The sequence below is a fragment of the Anas platyrhynchos genome, chromosome 4, assembly GCF_047663525.1.
Source record: "Anas platyrhynchos isolate ZD024472 breed Pekin duck chromosome 4, IASCAAS_PekinDuck_T2T, whole genome shotgun sequence".
Taxonomy (NCBI): domain Eukaryota; kingdom Metazoa; phylum Chordata; class Aves; order Anseriformes; family Anatidae; genus Anas; species Anas platyrhynchos.
The window spans coordinates 30832907-30856993 of NC_092590.1; the positions used below are offsets into that span (position 1 = coordinate 30832907).

At 37.8% G+C, this 24087-nt stretch overlaps 1 protein-coding gene across 1 annotated transcript in view; it reads right to left on the reverse strand.

Annotated features, from left to right (window-relative positions):
* Nucleotides 1–4257: 4257 nt before the first annotated feature.
* Nucleotides 4258–24087, reverse strand: part of CPE (carboxypeptidase E) — a 56646-nt gene continuing 36816 nt past the window's right edge. Inside the window, exons 2-9 of the mRNA XM_027456456.3 lie at nucleotides 21594–21790; nucleotides 19571–19738; nucleotides 18576–18693; nucleotides 17467–17649; nucleotides 11844–11983; nucleotides 9008–9107; nucleotides 6611–6729; nucleotides 4258–5459 (exon numbers count right to left, since the gene is read on the reverse strand). Coding sequence (XP_027312257.1) covers nucleotides 5361–5459; nucleotides 6611–6729; nucleotides 9008–9107; nucleotides 11844–11983; nucleotides 17467–17649; nucleotides 18576–18693; nucleotides 19571–19738; nucleotides 21594–21790 — 1124 coding nt within the window. The 3' untranslated portion in view covers nucleotides 4258–5360. The remainder of the gene's footprint in view (nucleotides 5460–6610; nucleotides 6730–9007; nucleotides 9108–11843; nucleotides 11984–17466; nucleotides 17650–18575; nucleotides 18694–19570; nucleotides 19739–21593; nucleotides 21791–24087) is intronic.

Sequence of the window (24087 nt, forward strand, 5' to 3'; positions counted from 1 at the left end):
ATCCTGTCCTGATGGGTCTTGGCACAAGCGAGCCTTGAGCTGCTCAGGCCGGGCTAGTTTTTGACACACCCAGAGAGAAAACTGGAAGCAGCCAAGGAAAGCCACATGAGCGGATATTTAGTGAGCGGAAGGGAGGCAAGTCAGACTGTAATTCTGCTCTTGGCAGCCAAGTCCTGTCTTGAATCTAGTCCATAGTCTCTGAAAATGTGTTTAATTTACCTTTTGTGCTGGAGGTGCTGGAATGTGGAAGAGGGATATTGGTTCTGCACATTCGGACACCAGCGCGTGCATCGCCGCACACCGCAGCACAGATGCTCCTCTGGGTTTCTGAACTGAAATCTCACATTACTGGGCGGAATTGACACTCAGTTATATCCTATTGTGGCCACACTGCAGGCAGGTGAGAAGTTCACCTAGCTTGATATTTTGTCTCTTTATAGCCCTGACCACATCCTCAGCAGGTGACTGTTCCAAAAGCATCCTCCTGATTTATCCTCCTGTCTTCTCCTGAGGCTTAGTGAGCTATAGGTTTCCACTAGTGCAGCTAATTGCCTTTATTTCTACTTTAGGTCATGCGATGACCCTTAACAAATTCCACAACCATATCTGCACTTTGAGAAAATTGGACTTCATTTCTTGTTTATTGTTTTGCATCTTTCTTCTGGAAAAGATGAAGAACAATTACTGTTAATGCAAAATGAGCAGCCTTGGCAACACATAGTCGTGATTACTCAGATTCCAGGCTTGAGGGTCTGATAAAAACCCCAGTGAAGCTAATAGGAATCTTTCCAGAGTAGCTTTAACTGAAGTCTAAAGGCATGGACATGTTACACTCCTAGAATCCCATAGGTCCATAATCCTTTTCAGCCCTTTCCTGAGGAATGATTAGCAGAAAGGTCTACAAAATCTACTTATTTCACAATACTAAGCTGCTTCCAGTGCATTCCCAGATGTCAAATTCCCTCAACATTCCCAATGCAGAAGCCAAACTCTTCAGCTTCTATCTTTGACAATTTCCACTGTGTGAAGAGCAACCCATGATTACAAAAATCTGTGGTGGCTTAACTTAATATGAAAGTAGGACAAAGATAAAATAACAGGCGAGTATTAACCATCAATTCAGGGAAAATCTAGTGCTGTGATAAATGGTGCCTAATCATGGATGTGTTTAAGTCACTGATGAAATATAACACCTCTGGCACAGAGAGGCAAAATATGAAGGGCAGAGGGATCAGCAAATCAATGCCATTTAACTCATTTAATAGTTCCCATTATCACTGTTAGTAAAAGTAAACATCAGTTGTTTCTAAATGTCTCATTTTGTACACTGCCTACTCCAGTACTTGCTATACTGCTCAGAACCCTTGCTCCTGAAGGCATAGGATTACATCAACTTCTCAGTTGTCATTTTCATCTCCCCTCAAAGCAGGCTTTAAAAATGGAAACTTTAAACAAGCTCACTCAAAGTCTTCACAAGCCAGGAGAAAAACAAACCCACTGTTTTTTTCTTAATACCATGACTTTCAGAAAATCCCCTGGGTGTTTTTGTTTTCTGGGTTTAATTATAGAAGTCAGAAATACTGGAACAGCGGCTGTGTCAATGACCAAACTTCTGAGTCAAATTAACAAGCAGTGAATTATTCACAACAGATGTTGCTCTGCATAAACAGAAATGTAGGGAGCAATAAAATACCTACAAGGAGATGATCAGAATGGGATGGTTCACTACAAGCTTCAGGAAGCCAGAAGGCAAGGGCAGAAGCGATGTCTCTGGGTCTCCCGCTTCCAGAGCTGCTGATTAAAAGCAGCAGGAAGCAAGGTGCTCCTCCACTGGGGCAGGTCTGCTGAGAAGGTCTGGAGGCAGCTCAAACCCTCAGAGACTGACATCAAACTGCTGCTGGACTACGGCCTTCAGTGGCCTGAGTAAACTAAGGTCATATACGGAGACAACCAGGTTGATGGGAACTATTCCTGCTTTAAGTTCTGCCTCCTCTGAACTTATTTGTCATCCTGCTCTGAATCCTCCTTCCTGTAACGAGCTATTTATATTTACCAAGTGCTCCTAACACACCTGTAGAGTACCTCAGAGAAACTTGGTAGTAATTCTGCTTTCTTACATACCTTCTTAGTTTTAATTCACACTTCAGATTTTGTCGTTATCAGCTCAGGGATATGACAGGACTGTGTGAACTCAGATATATCAATGTGCACATTGATATAAAGTGCACAACTGATGAAGAGGGAGATGTAATTCAGATGCGTTTTTATTTGGCTGGCTTCATTATAACCCTGACCACCATAGTACCACAGTTTTGCAAACACCTTGCACACTGTGCTTACTCATCCTAAGAAATAATATGGAAAAACAATGGGATTGTAAGTACTGTGAAAGGGAAAAGGACTTACAACAGTGGATGCCCTGTCCCCAGTGACCCCACATAGATGCAGAGCATCTCATGATATTCTTCTCCATGATGCTTCTCCATCACATTACTTGAAAACCTACATGGGAAAAGGTGCAAAATCAGGCTATTCTGGCATGGAGTGAAGGGGCCATGGCTGGCTCTCACTGGGATACAGGCACTAATCCTGGTCTTGTTCCTCTGTTCAAACAACAAATTAATTGGCAGATGCACCTCACTGAGGATGTTGATGACATACCTTACAGACATGGCCAGCCAAAAAGGTCATGTTTTGAACCTGTAAATTACTCACACGTTTTACATTTTAAATAAACCTGTAGATTTATTGTACAATAGTACAGCATGTGTCTTTTTAACCAAAAGCTCAGCATCACACAACACTTTAATCTTCCATTTAAACATACACAGTCCTACAACACAGCTCAGTTCAGCTAGGAAGGCTACATAACTCATTGAAGTCCTGGCTACGCTGTTCTGAAGGATGTATACCTACAGCAAGAACAGTGGCAGTGGTTCTGGTGTTGTAACAGTTAATTACTTTAACCTGTTCTCAGCACAGTAATGGCAAGCAGCTATCTAAAGCAAAACATAGAGATCATTTACGGGATACTACATTTAATCGCCAATGCACAACACAGTAGAGGATCCCACACATAACACAGGTAAGGGTTGGAGATGCACCATGACCTCAGTTTGATGTAACATCTGCACTAGCTATGCCACACAACCCACCACAGGAAGACTGGATGCAAGACCGGCATTGCACCACATAGTAATATTGTTTGGATTGAAATTGTAAGGTTTGGAAGGGGCAGAGCAGGGTGTTCTGTACAAATATACACTTGCCATATTATGTTAGTTTACAGGTCAGAAACACTCCTGTAGCCAGTTGCCCCCATGCCCACAGTCTCTTTAGTTAATTTTCATACTGCTTGCTTGAGTTTTGCCTGGTTCTGTTGAAAACGGTATCATCACTTCCAAACACGGGTCATGCTGTGTGTCTTAACCTTTCAGATGATCAGGGACCACACGGCTGAGTTGGTGTAACTGGGCATCCTTTATCCATGCACGTCCTTGTGCCCATGTCACTGCAGGCTGTTACCAAGACATGCACAGGTAAATTCTTGGTTTGCCACACAGGCTCCTCCTCACACTGGAGATTCTAAGGTCATCACTGGATGATGACGTACAGCACATGAAGTTCTCCTGAAGTCTGGAATTCAACAACTAACACCTAAATGATCTACAGGTTACATGGTAAATTCTTGATAAGAAAGTATATTTGTTTTTATTGCTGTTCAATTTATCAATGTGTGGTATTGTAACATTGTAATATGTAATCTTATTGTAAAGGAGCAACTATGTTTTTTATTAAAGAATATCAAATTCTCAAAAAGTATTTTTAGTAGATTTTTAAATACCCAAATGAGGTAAATTTGGATCCCACTCCTGGACATGTGATTTTTCACTTAAGGCGGGAAGCATGATATTGAATTGTTTCAGTGGTTCTGAACAGTACTGCACTTCTACAACATCAATGAAAATAATGTGCTCATCAAAACACACAGTGATACTAAAGAAACAGAGGAAGGAAATCTGTATCAAACATCTGATCCGGAATTAAAACAGGCCAGCAATAGTGTCTAAGCTTTCAAACAGATGAGATGCTTAGCTGATATCAAGTAGCATACCTGCAGCAGCTTCAGAAGAATTATACCAGACGTGCACCCACTACAGTTCATGTGTATTCTCTGACTCCACAATCTTCACTCAGACAAAATACTAAAGCAAGCTAATTCAAGTGTACTAAAAAATTAAAATGGGTGGGGAGGTATCTTTTTAATCAAAGTTGCTTTATTTGGTAAAATTTCACCACTGATAAAATTTTCAATTCTCTCCATTGCTTTTGGATTTAGATAAGACTAACCAACAGAAGAGACAAAGTTGGAAACAAAACTGTTCTTGGCTTGTGAGACTAAATGCATGTCCTCCGTAATTCCTGGTACATTGTCTAAACTTTGTGTAAAGCTTTGGTAGCTTTCAGTGAGCATATGAACTTCTGGCTGATTATCTAGACACCACTGATACATATAAAGATTATTGAAAAAGCAGTTTTCTAATTTAAATAGACCTCGCCTGAAATTCTATTTTTCTTGCTGTAAACCAAACACAAGCAGCATATTAACATAGTACACAAACTTTTCTTCTTCGTCCATTCAAAATTTTTAACTTGGTTAATAAGTAATGAGAAATAATTAAAACCTGATCTTGAAATGTCATTAACAGCTTAAGGAATAAAGCTCTTTTATTTCCTGAATTCATTTCATGCCATCTTCAATAAAAGAGCTTATGCAGATTCTTTCTGTGTATTAAAATGAAGTCAGAAGCTTATGTTTCTTATGTATTTAAATAGCCCCAACACCAGAAACATACAAAATATTATCATGTATTTTAATCCTTGTAAAACATCATTACACTACCACACTTATTATAAATCTTTTCAATAACATTCATTATGGAACTCAGTAAGAGCACTGTCTACTACTATGCACTGTCAAATATTTCTGGCAGTATTGGGAATTGACTACAGCATTTTTATTTATTTATTTTTAAACCAAGATTAAATCTACATATTCTGAACTTGTACATAATAAACAACAGATTGTACTTCCATATAGGCTGCAGACACATTCACTCATTTTGTTCTGATTTGTATATAAGAGTAGATTTTCTATAACAATATGAAAGAAAATTAATAACTTCTGTATCTACCTAGGAGTTTAGTAGTTATTTTTATTCATATTAATCAAAAGATGACTGGAAAAAAAAAGTTAATTATTGTGAAGTGCACAAAATCTAAAATATAGGGACTTTCCACAGTACAATATACTAAATCAACACATAACAGATTCAAGGCTGTAAAGCCAAAATCTTCATTTAAAAATTTAGTGTTTCTGACATCATCTTCCACCATTCCATCAACTCTTCTTTCTCCTCTTCTTTTCTTTCAGATAACGACTCCAGTTCAAAATCAACCTGAGTAAGAGAAACAAACAATAACCTCAGTAAGAGACAGAGAGAGAAATAAGTTGATGTTTTGAAGAGTTATTTATTGAAAACTGTTGTTTAATATAGCCATGGGCCTTACGGAGGTACTTCCTATTTCAGGCTATTACAAAGTCTCTTGAGGCTGATTTAAATATGTGCAACGCTTGCATATCAGTACAATAAACTTATCTAAAACTGCATATAGATGTATAACAAAATTTCCAAAAGAAAACAGGTATCTGACCAGTCCTTGACTTGTCTAAAAACTTGTCTAAAAAAATATGGGCCAAGGAAACTAAAAATTGAATAGTAGTCAGGCACATAAATCTTCTAGCATATAATACTGTGTCTCATGAGCATTCTACTGTCTAACACCTAACAGTGCGGACTCCCAGCATATCAAAACATGTATTCTATTTTATGCCATCAAGAAAATCCAGGGAGCTTTTCTGACATATGGCTCACTAGTGTAGATATGATATACATCTTCCTGTATGATACATGCTACAGAAATAAGCATCTATTTTAATTTTTATGAGAGGAATCTACACTTATACAGAGGATGAATTAAAAACGCTTCTGAACTCTCAAACAGAGCTAAGTCTTACTCGCCATACATGTTGGGTATCTATATGAAGCACAGCTCCATCATTATCTTTCTGAGTTGCTTTCCAAGTTCTTTTCTTTAGCTCACTAATTGAGCTGAACATATTTTTAACCTACGCAGGTAGTCACTACAAACTGGACTACAAACACCAAGTCTCACTGAAAACCTCAACATCTCTTGCTCTTTATGCCACAAAATTTAGAGCCATACTGATCAGATTCTATCTGATCTGCTAGCCATGCATCCACTAATAAGAAACATACACATATTTCAGTATTATCCTTCTCTGTGTCAGCTTGTTTTAAACAAGACTGTAAGGAAACAAATTGAGTTTAAAATGAGACTACTCTCAGTGGCTTACACAGCATGTACTAGAAAAGCAGATTTCCAGACTGTCTTCTAAAATAGCATATATCAGTAATACTCTGAAAAATAACCTCCTGGTTACACAAATACCATGAAGGGGAAAAAGAGAGAGTTTTTCTTTTTTTGCCATAACGGATGTTAAACTGATGTACACATGAGCACTTACCATGACAGCAGGGCTAAAGGGCACAGCTACTTTTTTAGTTATAGCTAAATAACCTGGCGCCGAGGCTGTAAGTTTGTAATTTCCAGGCACAAGCAGTCTCCAATAATCACCATCCTTGGCTGTGGAGAAGAAGAAAAAAATAAAACCATATAAATATGTATAAAACTAGTTATGCAGCCAAGTAAAAGGGACTGTCTAGCTTGTCAGCATCTTTTGTGTTCCTGTCAGCCCTCTTCTTTTGGCTGTCTGAAAGAATTTTTCTGTAAAGGCTGTACAAATATATCACCACAGACTTTCTTCTTTTCAGGTAGTCAAAACAAGCATTTTAACTCTGACATTGTGCTGTAGCCCCCACAAAAGATTTTGCCTTCTGAAGTGGAAGGCTCTCCAGCACGCTGAAGAAAAGGACAAGAGCCTTGCTTAGAAGGACTCCACCAATGCACAGCCAATTTCAAGCATCTGAGTTTGCCTGCAATGCAGCATGGTTTTTTGATGTCTCTCGATATTCTGGAAATCCAAATGTAAATAATTTTTATTCTCCCCAATTTCAAACAAACAAGACTACTTTTCTCAAGTTATATTGCAGACATAGCTACATGTATAAATGCTCATTTCCTGGATTATCCCACGTGTCACCCCTGAAAGTATCAGTATGTACAGGTTTCAGTATCCAGGCTGTGTCTAGGGATTTTTTTCTTCCATTTAACTGAAAAAAGAAATGAAAGCTTGAGTCACTGAGGTCAAAGAAGGGCTCCTGCTGCACTGACTGTTACTTCAGACAATCTTTCTCTGCCACAGAATAAAAATGCATAATCTTGTTCTCTGAAATGACCCTCTACCATTTCCACAAAGAATTTGATCCTCTCTGCACAAGGAGTGGCCAATCATCTGATTTGTCTCAGGCTAATATTGCAAATGTCTCCACACAGAACTTCAGAAAGCATGACAAATTATTACAAAGTCCAGTTAGCAGTGCTATTCAAAGCACTTGTCCATGCTTGCGGTAATATTATTTAAATGTCTGCAATTTGCATGGTCAAAAAATGTTAGTAGTGAAGCCAGTTGTCCACAGACTTTTTTCTTTATGAAACAAAAGGAAAAGTAAACACTGCTGCAAATCAACGATAATGATCTATTCTACTTCCTGGCAATGAAACAAAGATGAATTTTAAGTCATGAACAAAGGAGCAGGAGAAAGAGGGGAAAAAAAAAAAAAAGAAGAAGAAGAAAAAGATGATGATCTGTCCTTCATTTCAAATGTGCTAAAATTTACATACTTATTTTCCTCACTGTTTTGACAGTATGTGACTTCCAGGCATATACAGACACAATAATGTAAACTTCCAGGCATATACAGACACAATAATGTAAATGTACACTACAATACCTTTCTGTACCATAGAAGTGTGAGTATTCTGTGTATCACTCTCTTATACTGCAAAGTATCTCTGCAAAGCTTATTCCCTGAAAATTTATTTCCAGCCTTTATACCTTTTGCTTTCCTATATGTAGTGAGACGGTAGTTAATGTTATAAGAGACTGTTCTGTTTGGCAGAAATGCTGCCCAATTTGCAGGTGATGTGAGAACACAATCAAAGCCAACTGAGGGTCTACCTGTCCTGTATCATTGTGTTTTTCACCTCTGTAAGAGTACAATGAGACGTATCATTGGCAAAATTATCATATTGTAAAATGCCAATGCTTTATGCATGATCTTATTATTGTTTTTCTAATTAGTATCTTGTAAAAACAACAACAACAAAATGCCATTTAGTATAAGAAAGCATGGTCCATAGGGAAGTCTGCAAGTTGGCACTGTGCAAACTACCTTCAACTCTTTCATAGAATAAAGCACAGTAACACCCAAGAGGTGACACAATTTTCTATAAACACCAACATGACATTTGTCTCTCTTAGAACTGCCCTTCTAGAAAGAAAAAATCACATAACAGCAGACAGAATTTACCTTCTCAGGACAAATTTATGTAAATTGAAAATCTTTCAAGAATTTACATATGAAAAGGTATGATCACATCGTAATATAAGTTTTATACTGCAATTTAGGCTTTCAACTCAAAACAGCACTGCCAACAGAACTTTAAATTCTGGCACATTTGTGAAACACTGCTTGCACCACAAATCAATAGAAAAACCAAGCATGAATAACCAAGAGCCATCAGAACCAATCCATGCTGGAGATCCATTAACTCCCAACAACGGTCTTCAGCTCCTTTGAGAGCAAGCAGCTGGAGGAATATTCATGAAATCCTGCAGATAACAAGCTTCTTGAGGCACAATATGTTTTTCTAGCTTCAAAATTTTGGTACGTTAAAGCATCAGCTAAATAAGATCTGAAATGGCCCTAGTTTGTGAAGCAGAGGATATAGCAGTACTCACCTGATGTAATGTCATGGCTTATCCCCTCCACAGAAATTGTAGCATTTGCTATTGGATTGCCCTGAAGATCTTTAACAAACCCCTTCACTCCTCGATGAATCTAAAATAATTAAATAAAACCACATGAGGAATTATTTAACAATTCTTAAGAAAAGGTATTTTCATCAGTGTAATATACTGATACATGTATATCTAAGGATGCATGCTATGGATCCCAGTTGGTCTATATGGTCTACATGTTGGCAACTATCAAGGATAACTATTAATAAGTATAGATATAATATTAATATTGATAATATATACTATAGAATTTTCTGTATATAATAATTATTAAACATCATAATGGCACAAACAGTGATGAGGTAAAAAAATCAGTTCATATACTAATTTCTCTGCATTATGCAAACATTTCTCAGAAACACGGAGCAAATCATAATTCACATAAATACTATTTTGAAAGTATTTGTCATGGAAAATTAGTAAATGTTCTGAAAAGTTTTGAAAAACAGTCTGAAATTACTTCTTTTTTGTTTTTAAGGTTTCATCAGCTGTAAGAATTTAGGGCCCATAATGGACACAACAGTGTAAAAGTCACACATTAACAAAGTTAAAAGCGGGCACTTGGACTTGCATGAGCAATCCCCGACCTTCAGTGAGATGCCTGAGCTCTCTGCATTGAGCACCCAAAGCTCCCAGGTCTTTGAGCTGGGATCACTTGGAGCCACATCACTCCCCGTGTGGCCTGCAAGAGAGAGGCCATGGTGGGTCACGTCCTGCTTCCTTCTTGCCCTGTGGGCAGCATTCTCCTGGCTGCAGCAGGGCTGAGCTTTTGGGATCTCCATCTTAAAACCTTCTCTGTTCAGTTTTTAAAAACTGAACCAGGTTCCCTGCTTTCTTTAAAATCAAAGGAGGAATAGCAGTGGCCCTAATGTTTAAGGTAAGACGACCTGAGAGCAGGGACCAAAGTTTACAAGAAGTTTCACTTCTTACTCTGCCCAGTAAACATCAGAGTTATCTAACCCATCTGTTCCCAGCATATATACAACTAAAGCACTGATTTGACTGCAGTGTGTAGGGAGACAATCCTGCTGGTATTCCTGTAGCTTAGTCTGAAAGCAGACCAAGCTCCTCAGAGGTGAGCACCTTTCCACAGAGAAGCTTTCAATTCTGAGCAGAATGGGAAGTTTTGAATTTGTGCAGATAGGAATCTTATTGAGGGCCTGGAAATTAAGCAGGGAAGTGCGGGGAAGAATCAAAGATTTGCTTTGATTCTGTGGCATTTGAGAAGATTTCTGTCTCAAACATTTTTATTTTTTTGTTGTATGAGATTGTGATGTTCTCCTTTAAGAAGCTCTGTGATGTATTCAGCTGCTATAATTTAGTTCACCAGATTCCTCCAGTTTACACTGTGGCAGAAGCCTGACACATATCAGCTAAGAAAAGCATAAAGTACATAGTTGCAATGTCCTCAGCAGTCACTGGGGAGCTGGAGCATGGGGCTGGATCTCTTACCATGTATGAGTTAAAAAACAATGCCAGATAGACCATCTGAGCTTTGCGGATAATGCCAGCAGCTCCACAGGAGAAAAGGAAGTTGGCAAATGAATCTCTTACATGTTAGTAATTTTGAAAATGCAGTGACACCATAGTTTTCCATGACTCAGAAAAAAATTAACCCATACACTAAGGATCTCAACAATGTCTAGATAGCTGATATACAGATCCCATAATACATGTAAATTCCAGTGCAGATAAAGCTTGTTCTTCACCCTAAATACAACTTCCAGAACTTTTCAACTCAAACATTTCAAATAGTCAAATGTTTCAAATTTCTGGCTAACTAAAACATTTCTGCATAAATAAATTTTATGCATATTTTATGCATAAAAATATTTTAGGCAATTTTATGCACAAATTTATAAAATTTCATAAAGAAATTACTGTGTTACTTGACCAGCTCTGGTAAAAAAATGTGTTTCTGATTTCACAGTCCTAGGTGTGTAGCCATTAATGAAGCCAGATATATTTGCAGTCTCTAACTATAATATCTGGATTACAGACATTTGAAACTGCCAGAGGGTTTGGAATCTTCTTTTCGGTTCAGCCTGTTTGCATTGGCATGTAATCCTTAAAAAAAAAAAAAAAAAAAAAAAAAAAGGACAAAAAACTCACACAGAGATCTATTTCAGGAGTCTTAACTTGTAACAACCCATTTAGCACAAGGTTATCTAAACTCATAACAGTGCTTTAAAATTCTAACCAGACTCTATCATTTTTAATTGAATCACTCACTTTAATCACAGGAAAAGCGCTTCACTCAGTGTCAGCAGCTCATGTAATCACAGAGCAGATGAGTATCTACAAAACTGGGATTACAGATGTCCCCTGGCCTTACACTGAACTGCCAGGCAGTTATAGCCCAGCCTCATCATCTAGACTCCCTGTATATCCAGACTGATTCCTAGCTTATGTTCTGTACACAGTTATCTGCAGAGGGCAATTCATCTTCTGTCAGTGTACACATCAGTGCTGGTGGGATGAATTATACTCTGGAGATGTGTATTTCTCTTCATTAAGAAGGCCAACATGCACCATTTAAGTTAGATATCTGTAACAGATGAAGTAAGGTGGGATGACCCCATACTATACATCTTTTTTTTTCCTCTCTTCTTCCACATGTTTAGAAAGATCACAAAGGATTTATTTACAGAGACATGTAAGAACTATGGAGTACCAATCAGAATAATATAAAATTTAGAATTAGATATGCACACAGGACAAAGTTCAGAAGTTTCACATACAATAACTAGAGTTTTCCCATCCTTTTTTTTGTTACCTGCTCGATGTAATTAATGAGAGAGTTCTTGTTGTCCTCCCAGTAGCCCTTCAGAGTTTCTTCAGGTGGGAATTTTTCACAGCTAAGCTCCACTGTGATTTCAAAGCAGTTGCTGCTGAGGTAATTGAAATCCTGCATTCCTGCAATGCCAGGAAAAAGAGTTAGTGGTGGATTTTGCTTTGTTCCAAAGTAAATAAATACAAAATATTTATGATTTCCCACAAAGAAAAAAAAAGGCAAACATCCCACTATTTTTTTCTGTAGATAGGAATATTTCCCACCCACTCAAAGCCTCTGCAAAAGAAATACTAGGTAGCTTTCGATGCAATAAGAGAAACCCCATTATTAATGCAACTTTAATCATATGAATTTAAAAATATATACAGTATATATAAAAATATATATGTCTAGGCATAAAACCTTGGCGGGAATGACACACTCTTTTGCACTTCTGAGGCACTCCTCTGGCTACATGGGAATATTGCCTATTGCGAATCAGTCAACAGAAAACCAAGACAATTTTCTAAGTGGATCAAGCAGCTGGAGTGGGAATGTGGCTGTCCCCAGGAGGGTTACAAATACATTCCTTGCAGAAGCTGCTACAGATGACACTTGCCCTCCCAGTCTAGGTATCTAGCAAAATCACTGGGCTCACAAATGGAAGGCTGAAAATAAAAAAACTACCAAGCATTTTGAGCATTCCCATGGAGGTCACCAAAGGATTTAAAAGCATCTACTTTGTTTAGCTCTGTGTTGCCCCATTCAAGTTAAGTATGAGACCTAATGTAGGCTCCTTACCAAAGTACTGGCACTGTGCTCAGCAATGCCCAGAGACCTGATGTCATACCCAAAAGAGAACACTGAAGGCAGCAAACAGATTGAGTCAGGTGGGAATTTGCCAACACATATGGGTGAAGAGTCTGTTTTCTGCCAACCAGGCACGTAGACTCCTAACTACCAAGAGGAGCAGGGACTGTTCAGACCCCCTAAAGCTTTTTATTTCTAAGCTTTTTTAGATGGCTGAAATATTAGGACAAATGGTGCTCCAGGAAGGGCTGGCTCTGATGTCCCACCACACACAATGCAAGATGGACCATTCACCAGCACACAGCAAGAGAGCAAGAGAGTCATGAGCAAAATCCTGACAGCAGTGCTGACTGCCAGGCATATGTTCCAGACACCAGATAATGTTGTTTTTCTTGATTCTTGCCTTTCTTCTACAAGAAACCATGAAGAGAAGAACTGGGAGCCAAAGGGCATGATGTAATTTACTGTGATGCCAACAGCTCCGGACCATTGCTGCTCCAGTTCTCAGGAAGTTTCTCCCTCTTCTCTCCTAAAGCAAGGTGATACCAGGGACACCCTACTTCCTCAAGGACAGCAGAAATATAGTTTCAAGTTTTGTGAAAAGTAGCTGAATCTGTTATTACTGCCCTATTCCTCCTTGTCACACACATGGCATATGTCACATGCACGCACATCACCACACTCCCAAAGCCTCTCATTTTAACAAAGGACAGCAAAACTTATTTTCCTACACTTTAGCAGAAGCCACCCTGAAGATCAGAAAGGCTTAACAGACCTCAGATATAACTGAGATTCACACCCTTCTTTGCTGACCACAAGTATTATTTTTCTTTGCAACTGAGCAACACAAACACTTCTCTCTTGCACTGTTCTGAAGGACTACAGTTTCCCACATTAGTACTTATGTAAATAAGCACAGAATACAGGACAAAAAAACATTTATTCAGCTTTTACAAAAGGAACTCCAACCTTTGAAAAGAAAGTGGAGTGCAGGGGTATGCCCCTTGCATCCAGACATCAGAATTGCCTAGACTTTGAATTACAAACTACAACACTAAGCTAGGACCACTTCCACACATCAGAAGACAGTAACTTCTAGCAGGACACGATGAAGCCTTGTGCAGAATGTGGAGAATATGTGCCTCCTACATGCTTCTGTAAAATCCTAAAGAAATGTTCTTTAACATTGCTTCCAAATCTGGTAACATGAAGGGTAACTGAAGTTAAGAATGAATGGAGTGCCAAGAGTGATTTAAGAGCATCTGAAGATAAAAAGACATTTAAACAATAGTCTACAAACATTGCAGTGGAAGCTGCTTTGAAATTTTATTTCTGTAACGACATAAAGATCTGATTAGACTCAGGTGATACTCTATGACAGAACAAGCAGAACACATGTATGACTACCAGAACACACATATGGCCAGCTAGTACTTCATCGCTAGCTCTTCTCTTTTATATTTCCAAGAAGATATTCCACACAAAAGGTACATTAAAAAAAAAACATTATTGTTGTTGAAAAGTTATGCACTCAACAACTATGAAAATGCCAAAATTAAAGCTGCCTGTGCAAATTTAATTTGGCTTTCTTGTGCATAAGTGAAATCATTAATTACATGCTGACAGGGAGAAGACCAGTGTTAAAAATAGCACAGATTTTATGTATAGGCTTGTTTTTGCCTGGGGTCCAATGGCTTAAAAGGGCCTTTCCTAAACACAGAAAAAATCACTTCTTTGCTTTTGCTTGCTGTGCTCTGAAAAACCTACAGTGATCACCTAATTACAGATGACAACTAATGCAAAACAAGTGTAACAGGTATCATGGTCTCAGATTTAGCACTAAGATGCCATTGTGGGGGCTGACTGCCTCTGTGCTCCTGCTCCACAGAAGAAAGTAATTACTATGCAGCAAATAGTTAGAAAAACCTCACAGCAAAGTGTATCAAGAGACAAAACAAGTGTCAAATATTCCTATACTTCATCTGCTCTCTCCACACGAAAACTTCAAAGCCTGAGAGGAGAATTGCCACCTTGCCTGTGGCTGACAAGTCCTGAGATTTTCAAGAGGGTAAGGACAAAACAAACGCAATGGAGAGTACATCCTTACTTCCAGTTTGAGGCAAGGCTGCTACCAGATGCTTCTGCCAGTGAACATCCAGTCTTCCTACTGAAAGAACCCAGATACTCAGGAAAAATACATGCAAAAAAAACTATACTCATACCAATGTATCATCTCTGCATACATATGAAGACCCAGGCCCACCAAGCAGTGCTGCCTTTCACCTGTGGGAGAAGGGCAGGGGCAAAGAAATGGATGCAGCACAACCGGGACCACCATAACAAGCATTATAGGCCAACATTGACATTAGTAACCTGTTAGAAAGAAAAATCAGCCCTTCATAGGTCAGAGTTCTTGGTGTGATGAGGTACTATCAAAGAAAGTATCTGGGAGACCACAGACTCTCTCACTTAGCTCTTCCATTCCCCACTTTCTTCTTTTCCCTGTCCTTGCTAATGCTCTGCTAAAGCCATGCTTTCCTTTTGACACCAAACACAGCTCCAGTACCACTCTCACCTAATTTCTACCTCTATTCTCTGTCACATTGCTTCAGTTCTTTCTTTACAGAGCTATGTCAAGTCACATTTTATTTTGCCTCCATTCAGTCCACAGAGATCACACAGGGATGCCACCAAACATGCTCACAGGCCCCAGAACAAGCCCACAGCAACCCAAAGGTGCAAAGGCAGGGAAGAGCCACCTTAGCTCAGGACCAGAGCAGACACTGAATAGACAAGGTCTCCAGAGAGTTTCCTCTTGATAAATTCTAACCTCTAGCAAGGATATATAATGGAACTCTTTTCCTACAGGAATACACATAGCTATTCAACAGCTTACTCCACTAACTTTGAGTGTGTTATCATATGGATAGCAAAATGTCAGCTAGCTTTCCAGAATAAAGCTTCCAAGAAAATCTTAACTTGAACTAAGCAATGTTTAGTTATCTTCGTTAGCCCTAGACATAGAAACAAGAGAATTGTTTGTATTATTTTTTGTTGTTGTTTTTATTATTATTATTATTATTATTTCTTAAGTTGGCCTGTGGCATGAAGGTTTCGGTCAACAGTTACAGCTTGCCAGCTGGTTTTTACACTTGAAGGAAAAAACAACAGCAACAAAATCAATTCATGCTGTATGGTCCACGGTCTATTGTCACCTTTCCATTTTTTATTACCTACACCACCAAGATTAGAACTAGGATTCCTCTCTACTAATTTCTGTACAAATACATGAGAAAAAGAAAGGACTCCCTTGGGGAATTTCCAGTCTAACTTAAAGTAAGATCCAAAAAGAAGACATAATTCAAGCTTTCCAACATTTCTTTTTTTCATTGGAAAAAAAATGCCTTTGGCATGTGTAGTTTAGTCAGAATAAAAGCATTTCATCAAAACAATGGATAACATTTTCCTAAGGAAAAAAGCTAAAAGTTAAACATGTCCACATTTTTACAGTTAGTATTTAATACTTTTGGACTGAATTGAAACAAATTTTAATAGTTGAACCTTTTAATATTTTGTTCACATTCAGCTCTCTTTTTTTCAATTATGCAAAAACCATTTTGTAAAGGATACTTTAATGGTTCCAAATCAAAGTCTGTGGAAAGCTTCACACAAAGGAAAACTCTTGCTTTTCAACAGTATTCAGAAAGGCCAACATTTTATGTCATAGCTAGTCTCTGACACTGGTACCACAGCAGAGGAAACATGCTGCCCCTGAGAAGCCTGGTTAGACTGTCACTGAGACTACCTAACACTTTGAGAGATTCCTACTCATTCCACATAAAAATTTATAATTCATTCAGAGACTGTTACTTTGAGTGTTAAGATGAAAGCAAACAGTAATACTGGTATATTTGTGTTCAAAGTTATCTGCTACAGATCAACAAAGCCCTTGTGCAGACAAACCATTACACGCTGAGTTTCCAGATCAAAAATCCCCAGCTGAATTTTCACTTGAAGTTTCAACTGAGTTTAGCAACACAGAAGACTCTGCTTGATTGAGAATCTACATATTCCCAAATCTGCTTTGATTCCATTTACAAAGAAAATAAAATATCAAAAACTTTACTGAAAAGAAACAAAAGCTATGACTTCAAGCTACACTCCCAGACAGACAAAATCAGTTTTCAAGGAACCGCAGTAGCTCTGCTGGTCCTCTTAGCACAAAAGGCTCTGCCAAAGTCTAGGCACCACCTAAGCATGAATCAAGTACTAATTAAGCCAAGAAGTATAAAGATGCAAGTTATCTTCATTGCTGGATTTTGTTCCCATGGAAATAGAAGGACAAACTTCCTTTCTTCCATTATCTTCAACACTGGCCACAGAGCCGTTCCATGTCTTCCAAGGATGGATACTTTTGTTATTGAGGTTAAAATGAATGGTTATTAGCCTGTTATCTCTCATTAGGGTTTGTTAGGGGGGGGTTATTTTTATTTTTTTAACTTAAACCCTCATCATGATAACACAGCAATTGCTCGCCCACTGCAGAGCTATTACATTTGCAATGACCTGAACCTTGAATTAAGAAATACTTTAGACAAAGCAATAAAAGAGGAATATTTGAATAGGAATCATGATGCGCTTTGTGAGATTTTGTTGACGCACTGTGGTGAGTGATCAGCCTTTGATCTACCCTTAACCAGACCAAAAATTGTGGATAACCTTGTGGTATTCCAGTCTGTGGGAATAAGTTCCCAGAGTGAAAACTCAAGCTTGAAATAACCACCCATGACATTGAACCCCCAGTCATGGGTCTCACCTCCCGGGACGCTGTACCATGCACCGCCATTAGTCGTTCCATCCACAAAGCTGCTGTCATCATCATTTTTACGACACGGTGGTCTGTTTGGATCAGACATTGCAGGATTAAAAGAAGAATAACTGCGAGCCAGGCTTTGAAAAATAGCATCATCGGGACAGGAGCTGTACTCATGAGCACTGCCTAGAAACGAAAAATGGTCCAAGAAAAAGGATTATTAAAAATACAGTCACATTTCCCCAATCCTTAATCAGTTGCCTGTATCAAGTTGCCCCGTTATTAAGGTGATTTATACGAAATTATTAATTTCAAAGTGCATCAGAAAATCTACATTCTAGGCTTTGGATTCTTTTAAGAACACAGTACATAGAAAAATGTCTCTCCCTAGATATTTTTAAAGTCTGATCTTAAGAGGATTTGCAATTAAACTGTACGAGAGTATATTGAAGAAAGTCAATCACTAACAATACCATCAAGTCACTTCAGTCATGTGTCCATACTACTATAGGCTAAAGGATAGCATCTGGGCCACAAAGAGACCCTTCTTTTTATGTGATCAATACTGAAAAAGTAGAAACAATGATAGTTGTTTTTATCAGCATACAATCACTTCCAGAAATTCACTTTTTAAAGGTTCAAGAAGATAAACCTTAGATCATACAGACAGCCTAGATGCATCTCTCTGGCTTCATTTAGCAGGGTATAAGCAGCCCAGCTAATTTAAGACCTAAGTTACTTCATTAAATACATGAGGGACCATGATTCCCTCAGGTATTACATCATTTTTGTAATGTAACTCTACTGAAACAAGCTATCTGTCTTAAAATCTAGACAACATGGTCATACAGTGACTAGCTTTAAATACATCATTTTAATTAATGACTATTAATACTAAACTAAGTCATTACAATGCCATGATATGATGTTTACAAGTGAATCTCAGGTAGCAGTGGAGTAAGTATAGATCCACATATTTATGTATGTATAGAATAATATAATAGAGAATAAATATATAATCATATTTATAATAATTAACATGGAATAATTTTTTAAGTATAAAGTAAGTATTTATATCTCTTGCACTTTCATGTCAACTCATAACTACACACCACTCCGAGTCTCATCATAAGGGTAATTGGCAACAAGGTCTCCTCCATGAAGATTGGCAGAGAGCACAAAGGGAATATCCATAATCCAGTGAATGACACCTTTCGTTTCAGGAGCAAGCTACAACAAAACAGCATTATCAACAGTTACAATTTGATTATTCAGTGTAGAGACTTACTTACTTACATATACATAGTATACTATACTATGATCATACATATTGTGCAAGCATTTAAATGAGCAGCATTTTTATTTTGGCTTCATAGAGATCTGGATCAGTCTTTTACATCAGAACCTAAGTAGATACCCATCAGTCATGAAACTGGTGTAAATTAGTTCAGAGTGAAGCCCCCAGACAGAGCTATCTCAGTATTTTTCTCCTTTTATTATGGCTGAAAATAAGCCTATCAAATTAAAAAACAGGGAAAATAATTCAAAATATATGTTGATAGTATGTAGTCTAATTCTATGCACTGAAAGTAAAATTACTTTGTTTAATAATTTGAACCTAGGGGGTAAATGCAAGAAGATTTAAAAAAAAATAAACAAACAAACAAAAACCTCCAGATGTGAAAATACCTGTACATTTAAGTCTTAGGCTTAACAAAAATGCACATTATATGTGAGAATAGTTATCTAGCCAACAGAATAATTACACACAATATAACAGTGAACTTCTGACAATGGTAAAATGCTGAATATCTGGAAGAAAATCTATTCAGACCAAGGGAGAAGGCTACACAATCCCCATCCTTAAAAACAAAGCATGTTTTGAATGAAGAATTGTCTCAGGATTAACCAATACAGATCAAAAGGTTTTACTACAAGATTCCATCAGACAAATAAATGTAAAGCGACAAAAAAAATGAACAAAATAGTTTCAAGAACATGAATCACATAAAGACTGCATACACAGCTCCTAGGGTTTGCTACATGTCTGTTGCATAAAAGGGAGGATATGGGCACACAAGAAACTGGCTCTACAGCCCTTACTTACCTTGGGATTCTGGTCCACAGCCTTTTTCATGTTTTTCAACAGGTGGTTATTTGGGCCACCTTCTTTCTCATTAACATAGACTATTCTATCCAGATCAGGGAAATTTCGGTTTAGATCTATTCCCTGGGCATTACTTCGACCAACAAACCAGTCTTTAAGTTCACCTGGCTAAATGAGGAAAAGAAGCAGAAAGAGAAAGGAAATTGACAGATTAATGAGCTGAAGCACCAGCCCTTATGTGAGTATATCTACCCATGTAAATTCTCATCATGGTTTTATTTCTCCTGTTCTCAAGAACAAGAATGGATTGTGTGGGAGTAAAACCTGGAGCACCAACAGCCGAGTGACCTGTATGTCTTCCTAGAGCTCTGCAGGAACAAAACAAAACTCTATTTCACTGTCTCAGAGGAAATGATCATTCCCATTGTGGCAGATCTGGACTAAGGATGGGCAAAATGACCAGCAGCATCAAATTTTCCAGAGCCTGCCCAGTTTGTGCCCACTGAGTCTTCCCCCGAGACCTGGCTTTTCCCTTTGCTTCACACACGCTTTTGACTTACAGACTTCATTTCAGTGAGCCCCAAGGCAGCTGCAGATGTATCTGCCAGCTGCAAGGAACATTTGCATTTGCTTCAAAGTTCCTCTAAATGGCTTCAGGATAAAGAAGGACCTTAATCTTTCTTTCCCTTAATCTATTTTTTTATTTTTGCAGTGACCATCAGCTTCATTCACTGCAAGGGTGGCACTGAATAAAGATGAAGTGAGATGTTTTACGCAATCTTTTCTTTAAGCTACTTCTTTACAATAGGTTTTGTTTGCTTTAAGAAAATGCCTTGAGGGTGCATAGTTTTCCCTATCTTGTCTCACTAAGCTTTCAATACTCTGTAAAATAGGTTTAGTTTGATTTTTGGTTTTAGTCTTGGGGTATATAAAATGTACTGTCACACACTGTAGGGTCAAGATGCTGCAAAATTCGAACAGCAGCACTAATGGAAATTATACTATAGAAAATATGTAATTTTTAAAGAAATCTTGTAAAAGCAAATGTACTTTGACTAAAGAAAAAGTTTCAAATCGAGTTATTGCTGTATCTCTACAGTGAGAGATTTCAAACAAGTGAAATATGGCACCAATTTGAGGACAGCTTCTGCTTTATTGCCACTAGAGGGAGATATCATCTTGGACATGGTTTAAAGAGGTCTGAGGGTGGGATTTTTAAAGACTTCGTAAGAATCTGTTTAATGAAGAGCTTAATCAGATTTGACATTTAACCATAAATAGTCATATAAAAAGAATCAACATTTTCATATTTAAAAAAAAATCAATAAACCTTCTTGAACAAGAAAATTCTCATTTTCCTTTAGAGTATAATACGCACTATAAACACAGCATATCAGGGTTCTATTTGACCTCCATATGCTAACTATGCATTAGTACATCTCTTGACTGAGTGTTTATCCGAAATTAAATGCTAAATAGTCTTGACTCATAGATTAACTAAAGCACTTTATGCCTGAAATTCAGAATCAGAGCTATTATTAAAAAGATAGGTCACAAAGTTTCCTTGTTTTGAGATAAAGCACTAATGGATGTGAATAATTCACGTAAGTGTGATTGCATGAGAATGGTCTTAAAGGAAACATCAGCTTTTTCCCTTTCTGCCACTTGAGAAATGTGATGTATTCCTAGAAGTTACTCGTTCAGAAAGTAGTTTGGTCAGTGAACTCGGATGAAAGAATATGCATGAAGCATAAACATCTTTGTACTTTAAAATGCAGTAGTTCATTTAAAACAAAGATGGCCATTTGTGGAAAACTATTTGTGATACCAGCTCAAGTATAAAATCCTTGTTAAACAGAACAAGCCTACTGTACTGTTAGAAAATATATCAGTTACACAGCTCCATTCAACAATCACCACAGAGTTCATGTGTTTGTAAAACTGCTAAATTAAAGTGTCATTTTGATCCTCCCTCAGGTTAATATACATTGTTAGTTATTCTTATATTCACAGCCTTACAAACCTGGGATGCTGCCTTCTCAAAGCCATCTGGATTCAGAGATGGCATGATATGGATACGCGTGCTATGGATCAAGTTGATAATAGTTTCGTTCCCTTTCTGGTATTCATTACACAGGTACTGAGCCAAGAAGATGAGCAGCTCCCTTCCAACAGCCTCATTCCCATGCATATTCCCAACATATTTAAATTCCGGCTCTCCTGCAAGAAAAAGGAAGAAAACGTCTTAGAACAGCACACAAAAACAGGCATGGACTAGATCACAGCATACCATAGACATGGCTATCCCTGTGAGTCCATCTGGTCACAGCATCCCCAGGAAGCTACAACTCTCTTTCAGAAAAGTGGACTGAGATTTTTTTCTAAACTCTGGCTGAACGAACAGTAATTTACATTCATGAGTTTGCCAAAGGCAGAGAAAGAATACCAGAGGACAATAAACTACATCAAAATAAATGTTAAGCACAGCCATTAACATTATTACTGTTGAGATCTAATGCAATTGATGCCTCAGTACCACAAAAGGGTGTCCCAATTTTTAAACATATAAACTGACACTAACAGTGCTTCTTATCTTTAATGTTCTCTCCAAGATTAGGTTAGGCTTATCATACTGCAAATGCATTAAATGGCAATTCTTTTACCAAAGCACTGCCAATGAACACCTAGCTGTTGATCCTAGTGGCTTGAAAAATCTTAATCAGCAGTCACTTTGGATACTCAGCACAGACTTTATGAAGCAGGTGCAGTAACCTAACTCGTAACGTGTATCATTCCCACTGAACATTGTAATAAACATTCAAAGATTAAATATGTAAGTAAACAACATATGTATATATGTAACTATATGGTCATATGAATTGTACATCCATACAGAATCACAGAATTGTCTAGGTTGGAAGAGACCTCAAGATCATCAAGTCCAACCTCTGACATAACACTAATAAGTCCTCCACTAAACCATATCACTAAGTTCAACATCTAAAGGTCTTTTAAAGACCTCCAGGGATGGCGACTCCACCAGTTCCCTGGGCAGCACAACCCTCTCAGTAAAGAAGTTCTTCCTAATATCCAACCTAAAACACCCCTGGCACAACTTTAGCCCCTTCCCCCTCGTCCTGTCACCAGTCACGTGGGAGAATAGACCAACCCCCACCTCTCTACAGCCTCCTTTAATGTATTTAAGGAGTACATTATGAATCATATGAATCGATTTTTTATGTCAAATGTATATAAGGATGTTTAATAATATATTTAATACATGTTTGAATATATAATGTATATTTGTAAGTATTCATATATTCATACATCTTCTTACATATGTGTATACATGTATTCATAAATTTGATATTTAAATAAACATTCCAGCACTCCCAATTGCTCACAAATTGCACTGTCATGATCCTAGACATAATGATCAGATCAGAGAGGTCTTAGAGTTGTGAAAGATTTACCTTTAAAATAACATATTTTTTGCCCTAATTACAGAGAGGTTTTAGAAGAAATGTAGGTATCTGCAGGAGATTCATAGGATTGTCCTGTAACTAGCCAGAATCACATGTTGTTTTCTGGGTTAAAGCCCTTTTTTCTTATCCTTTTCCTTTTTAACTACAGTTCATCCGTTAGAGCAGCTTGAATTGAACCTTCTGCTGGTGATATGCTCTGAATTGTCTTTGAATACGCTTTTTGATAGCCTTTGGCACTTTCACAGTGGCAAATTCAAGCCAGGAAGCATTACACAAACAAGGCCTAAATAATTGCTAATCAAGCACACATCTGCTTACGACTCTTCAGTCTGTGCTTGTTAACCTTAATCCAGTGATAAGGTGCTAGCAGGCAGCGTGCTATTAATACCACCATGCCTTCTTTCCTTCCAGCAAAGGTGGTTTTGTACATATAGATTATTCCCTCATATCTTTTGTCAGATAGGTTAAAAAGTGCTCTAGTTTCAGAATAATAGCTTTTTTTTTTTTTTTTTTTTTTATATCTGATACAGCCAATTCCATTGCTGGGACTAAAACCCTCCATTTCCTGTTTTGGCATTGCACATCTATTTACTGTTTCCTCCTATTTGTTAATACCAGGGAATGCAAGAGATCTAATCATCAAGAGTAATCAGACCATGCACTCAGAGCATGAATATGAATATATGAATGCTGTTTGATAACATGTGCAGTGCTGCATTATCACATATGCTCATAATTAAAATACTCATGCATATGCATACTGGCATGCTACTTATGGGGAAAGTGTTTCACAAGCTAAAAGACAGATCTGTTACCATAGTAAATACGAACACGGTCACATTTTTCATTTGTGGTTTTCCCTAGGATGCCACTATGGATGCATGAAAGTTAAACCATTTCTCCTGATTTCCAGACAGTGCACTGTTCACCTGCCTTTGCTTCCCACTTGCATTTTACAGACCTGGTTCAAATAAAGGAATAGAAACAGATGCTTCCCATAGGGTATTTCTTGCCCCCACCACAACCACTACC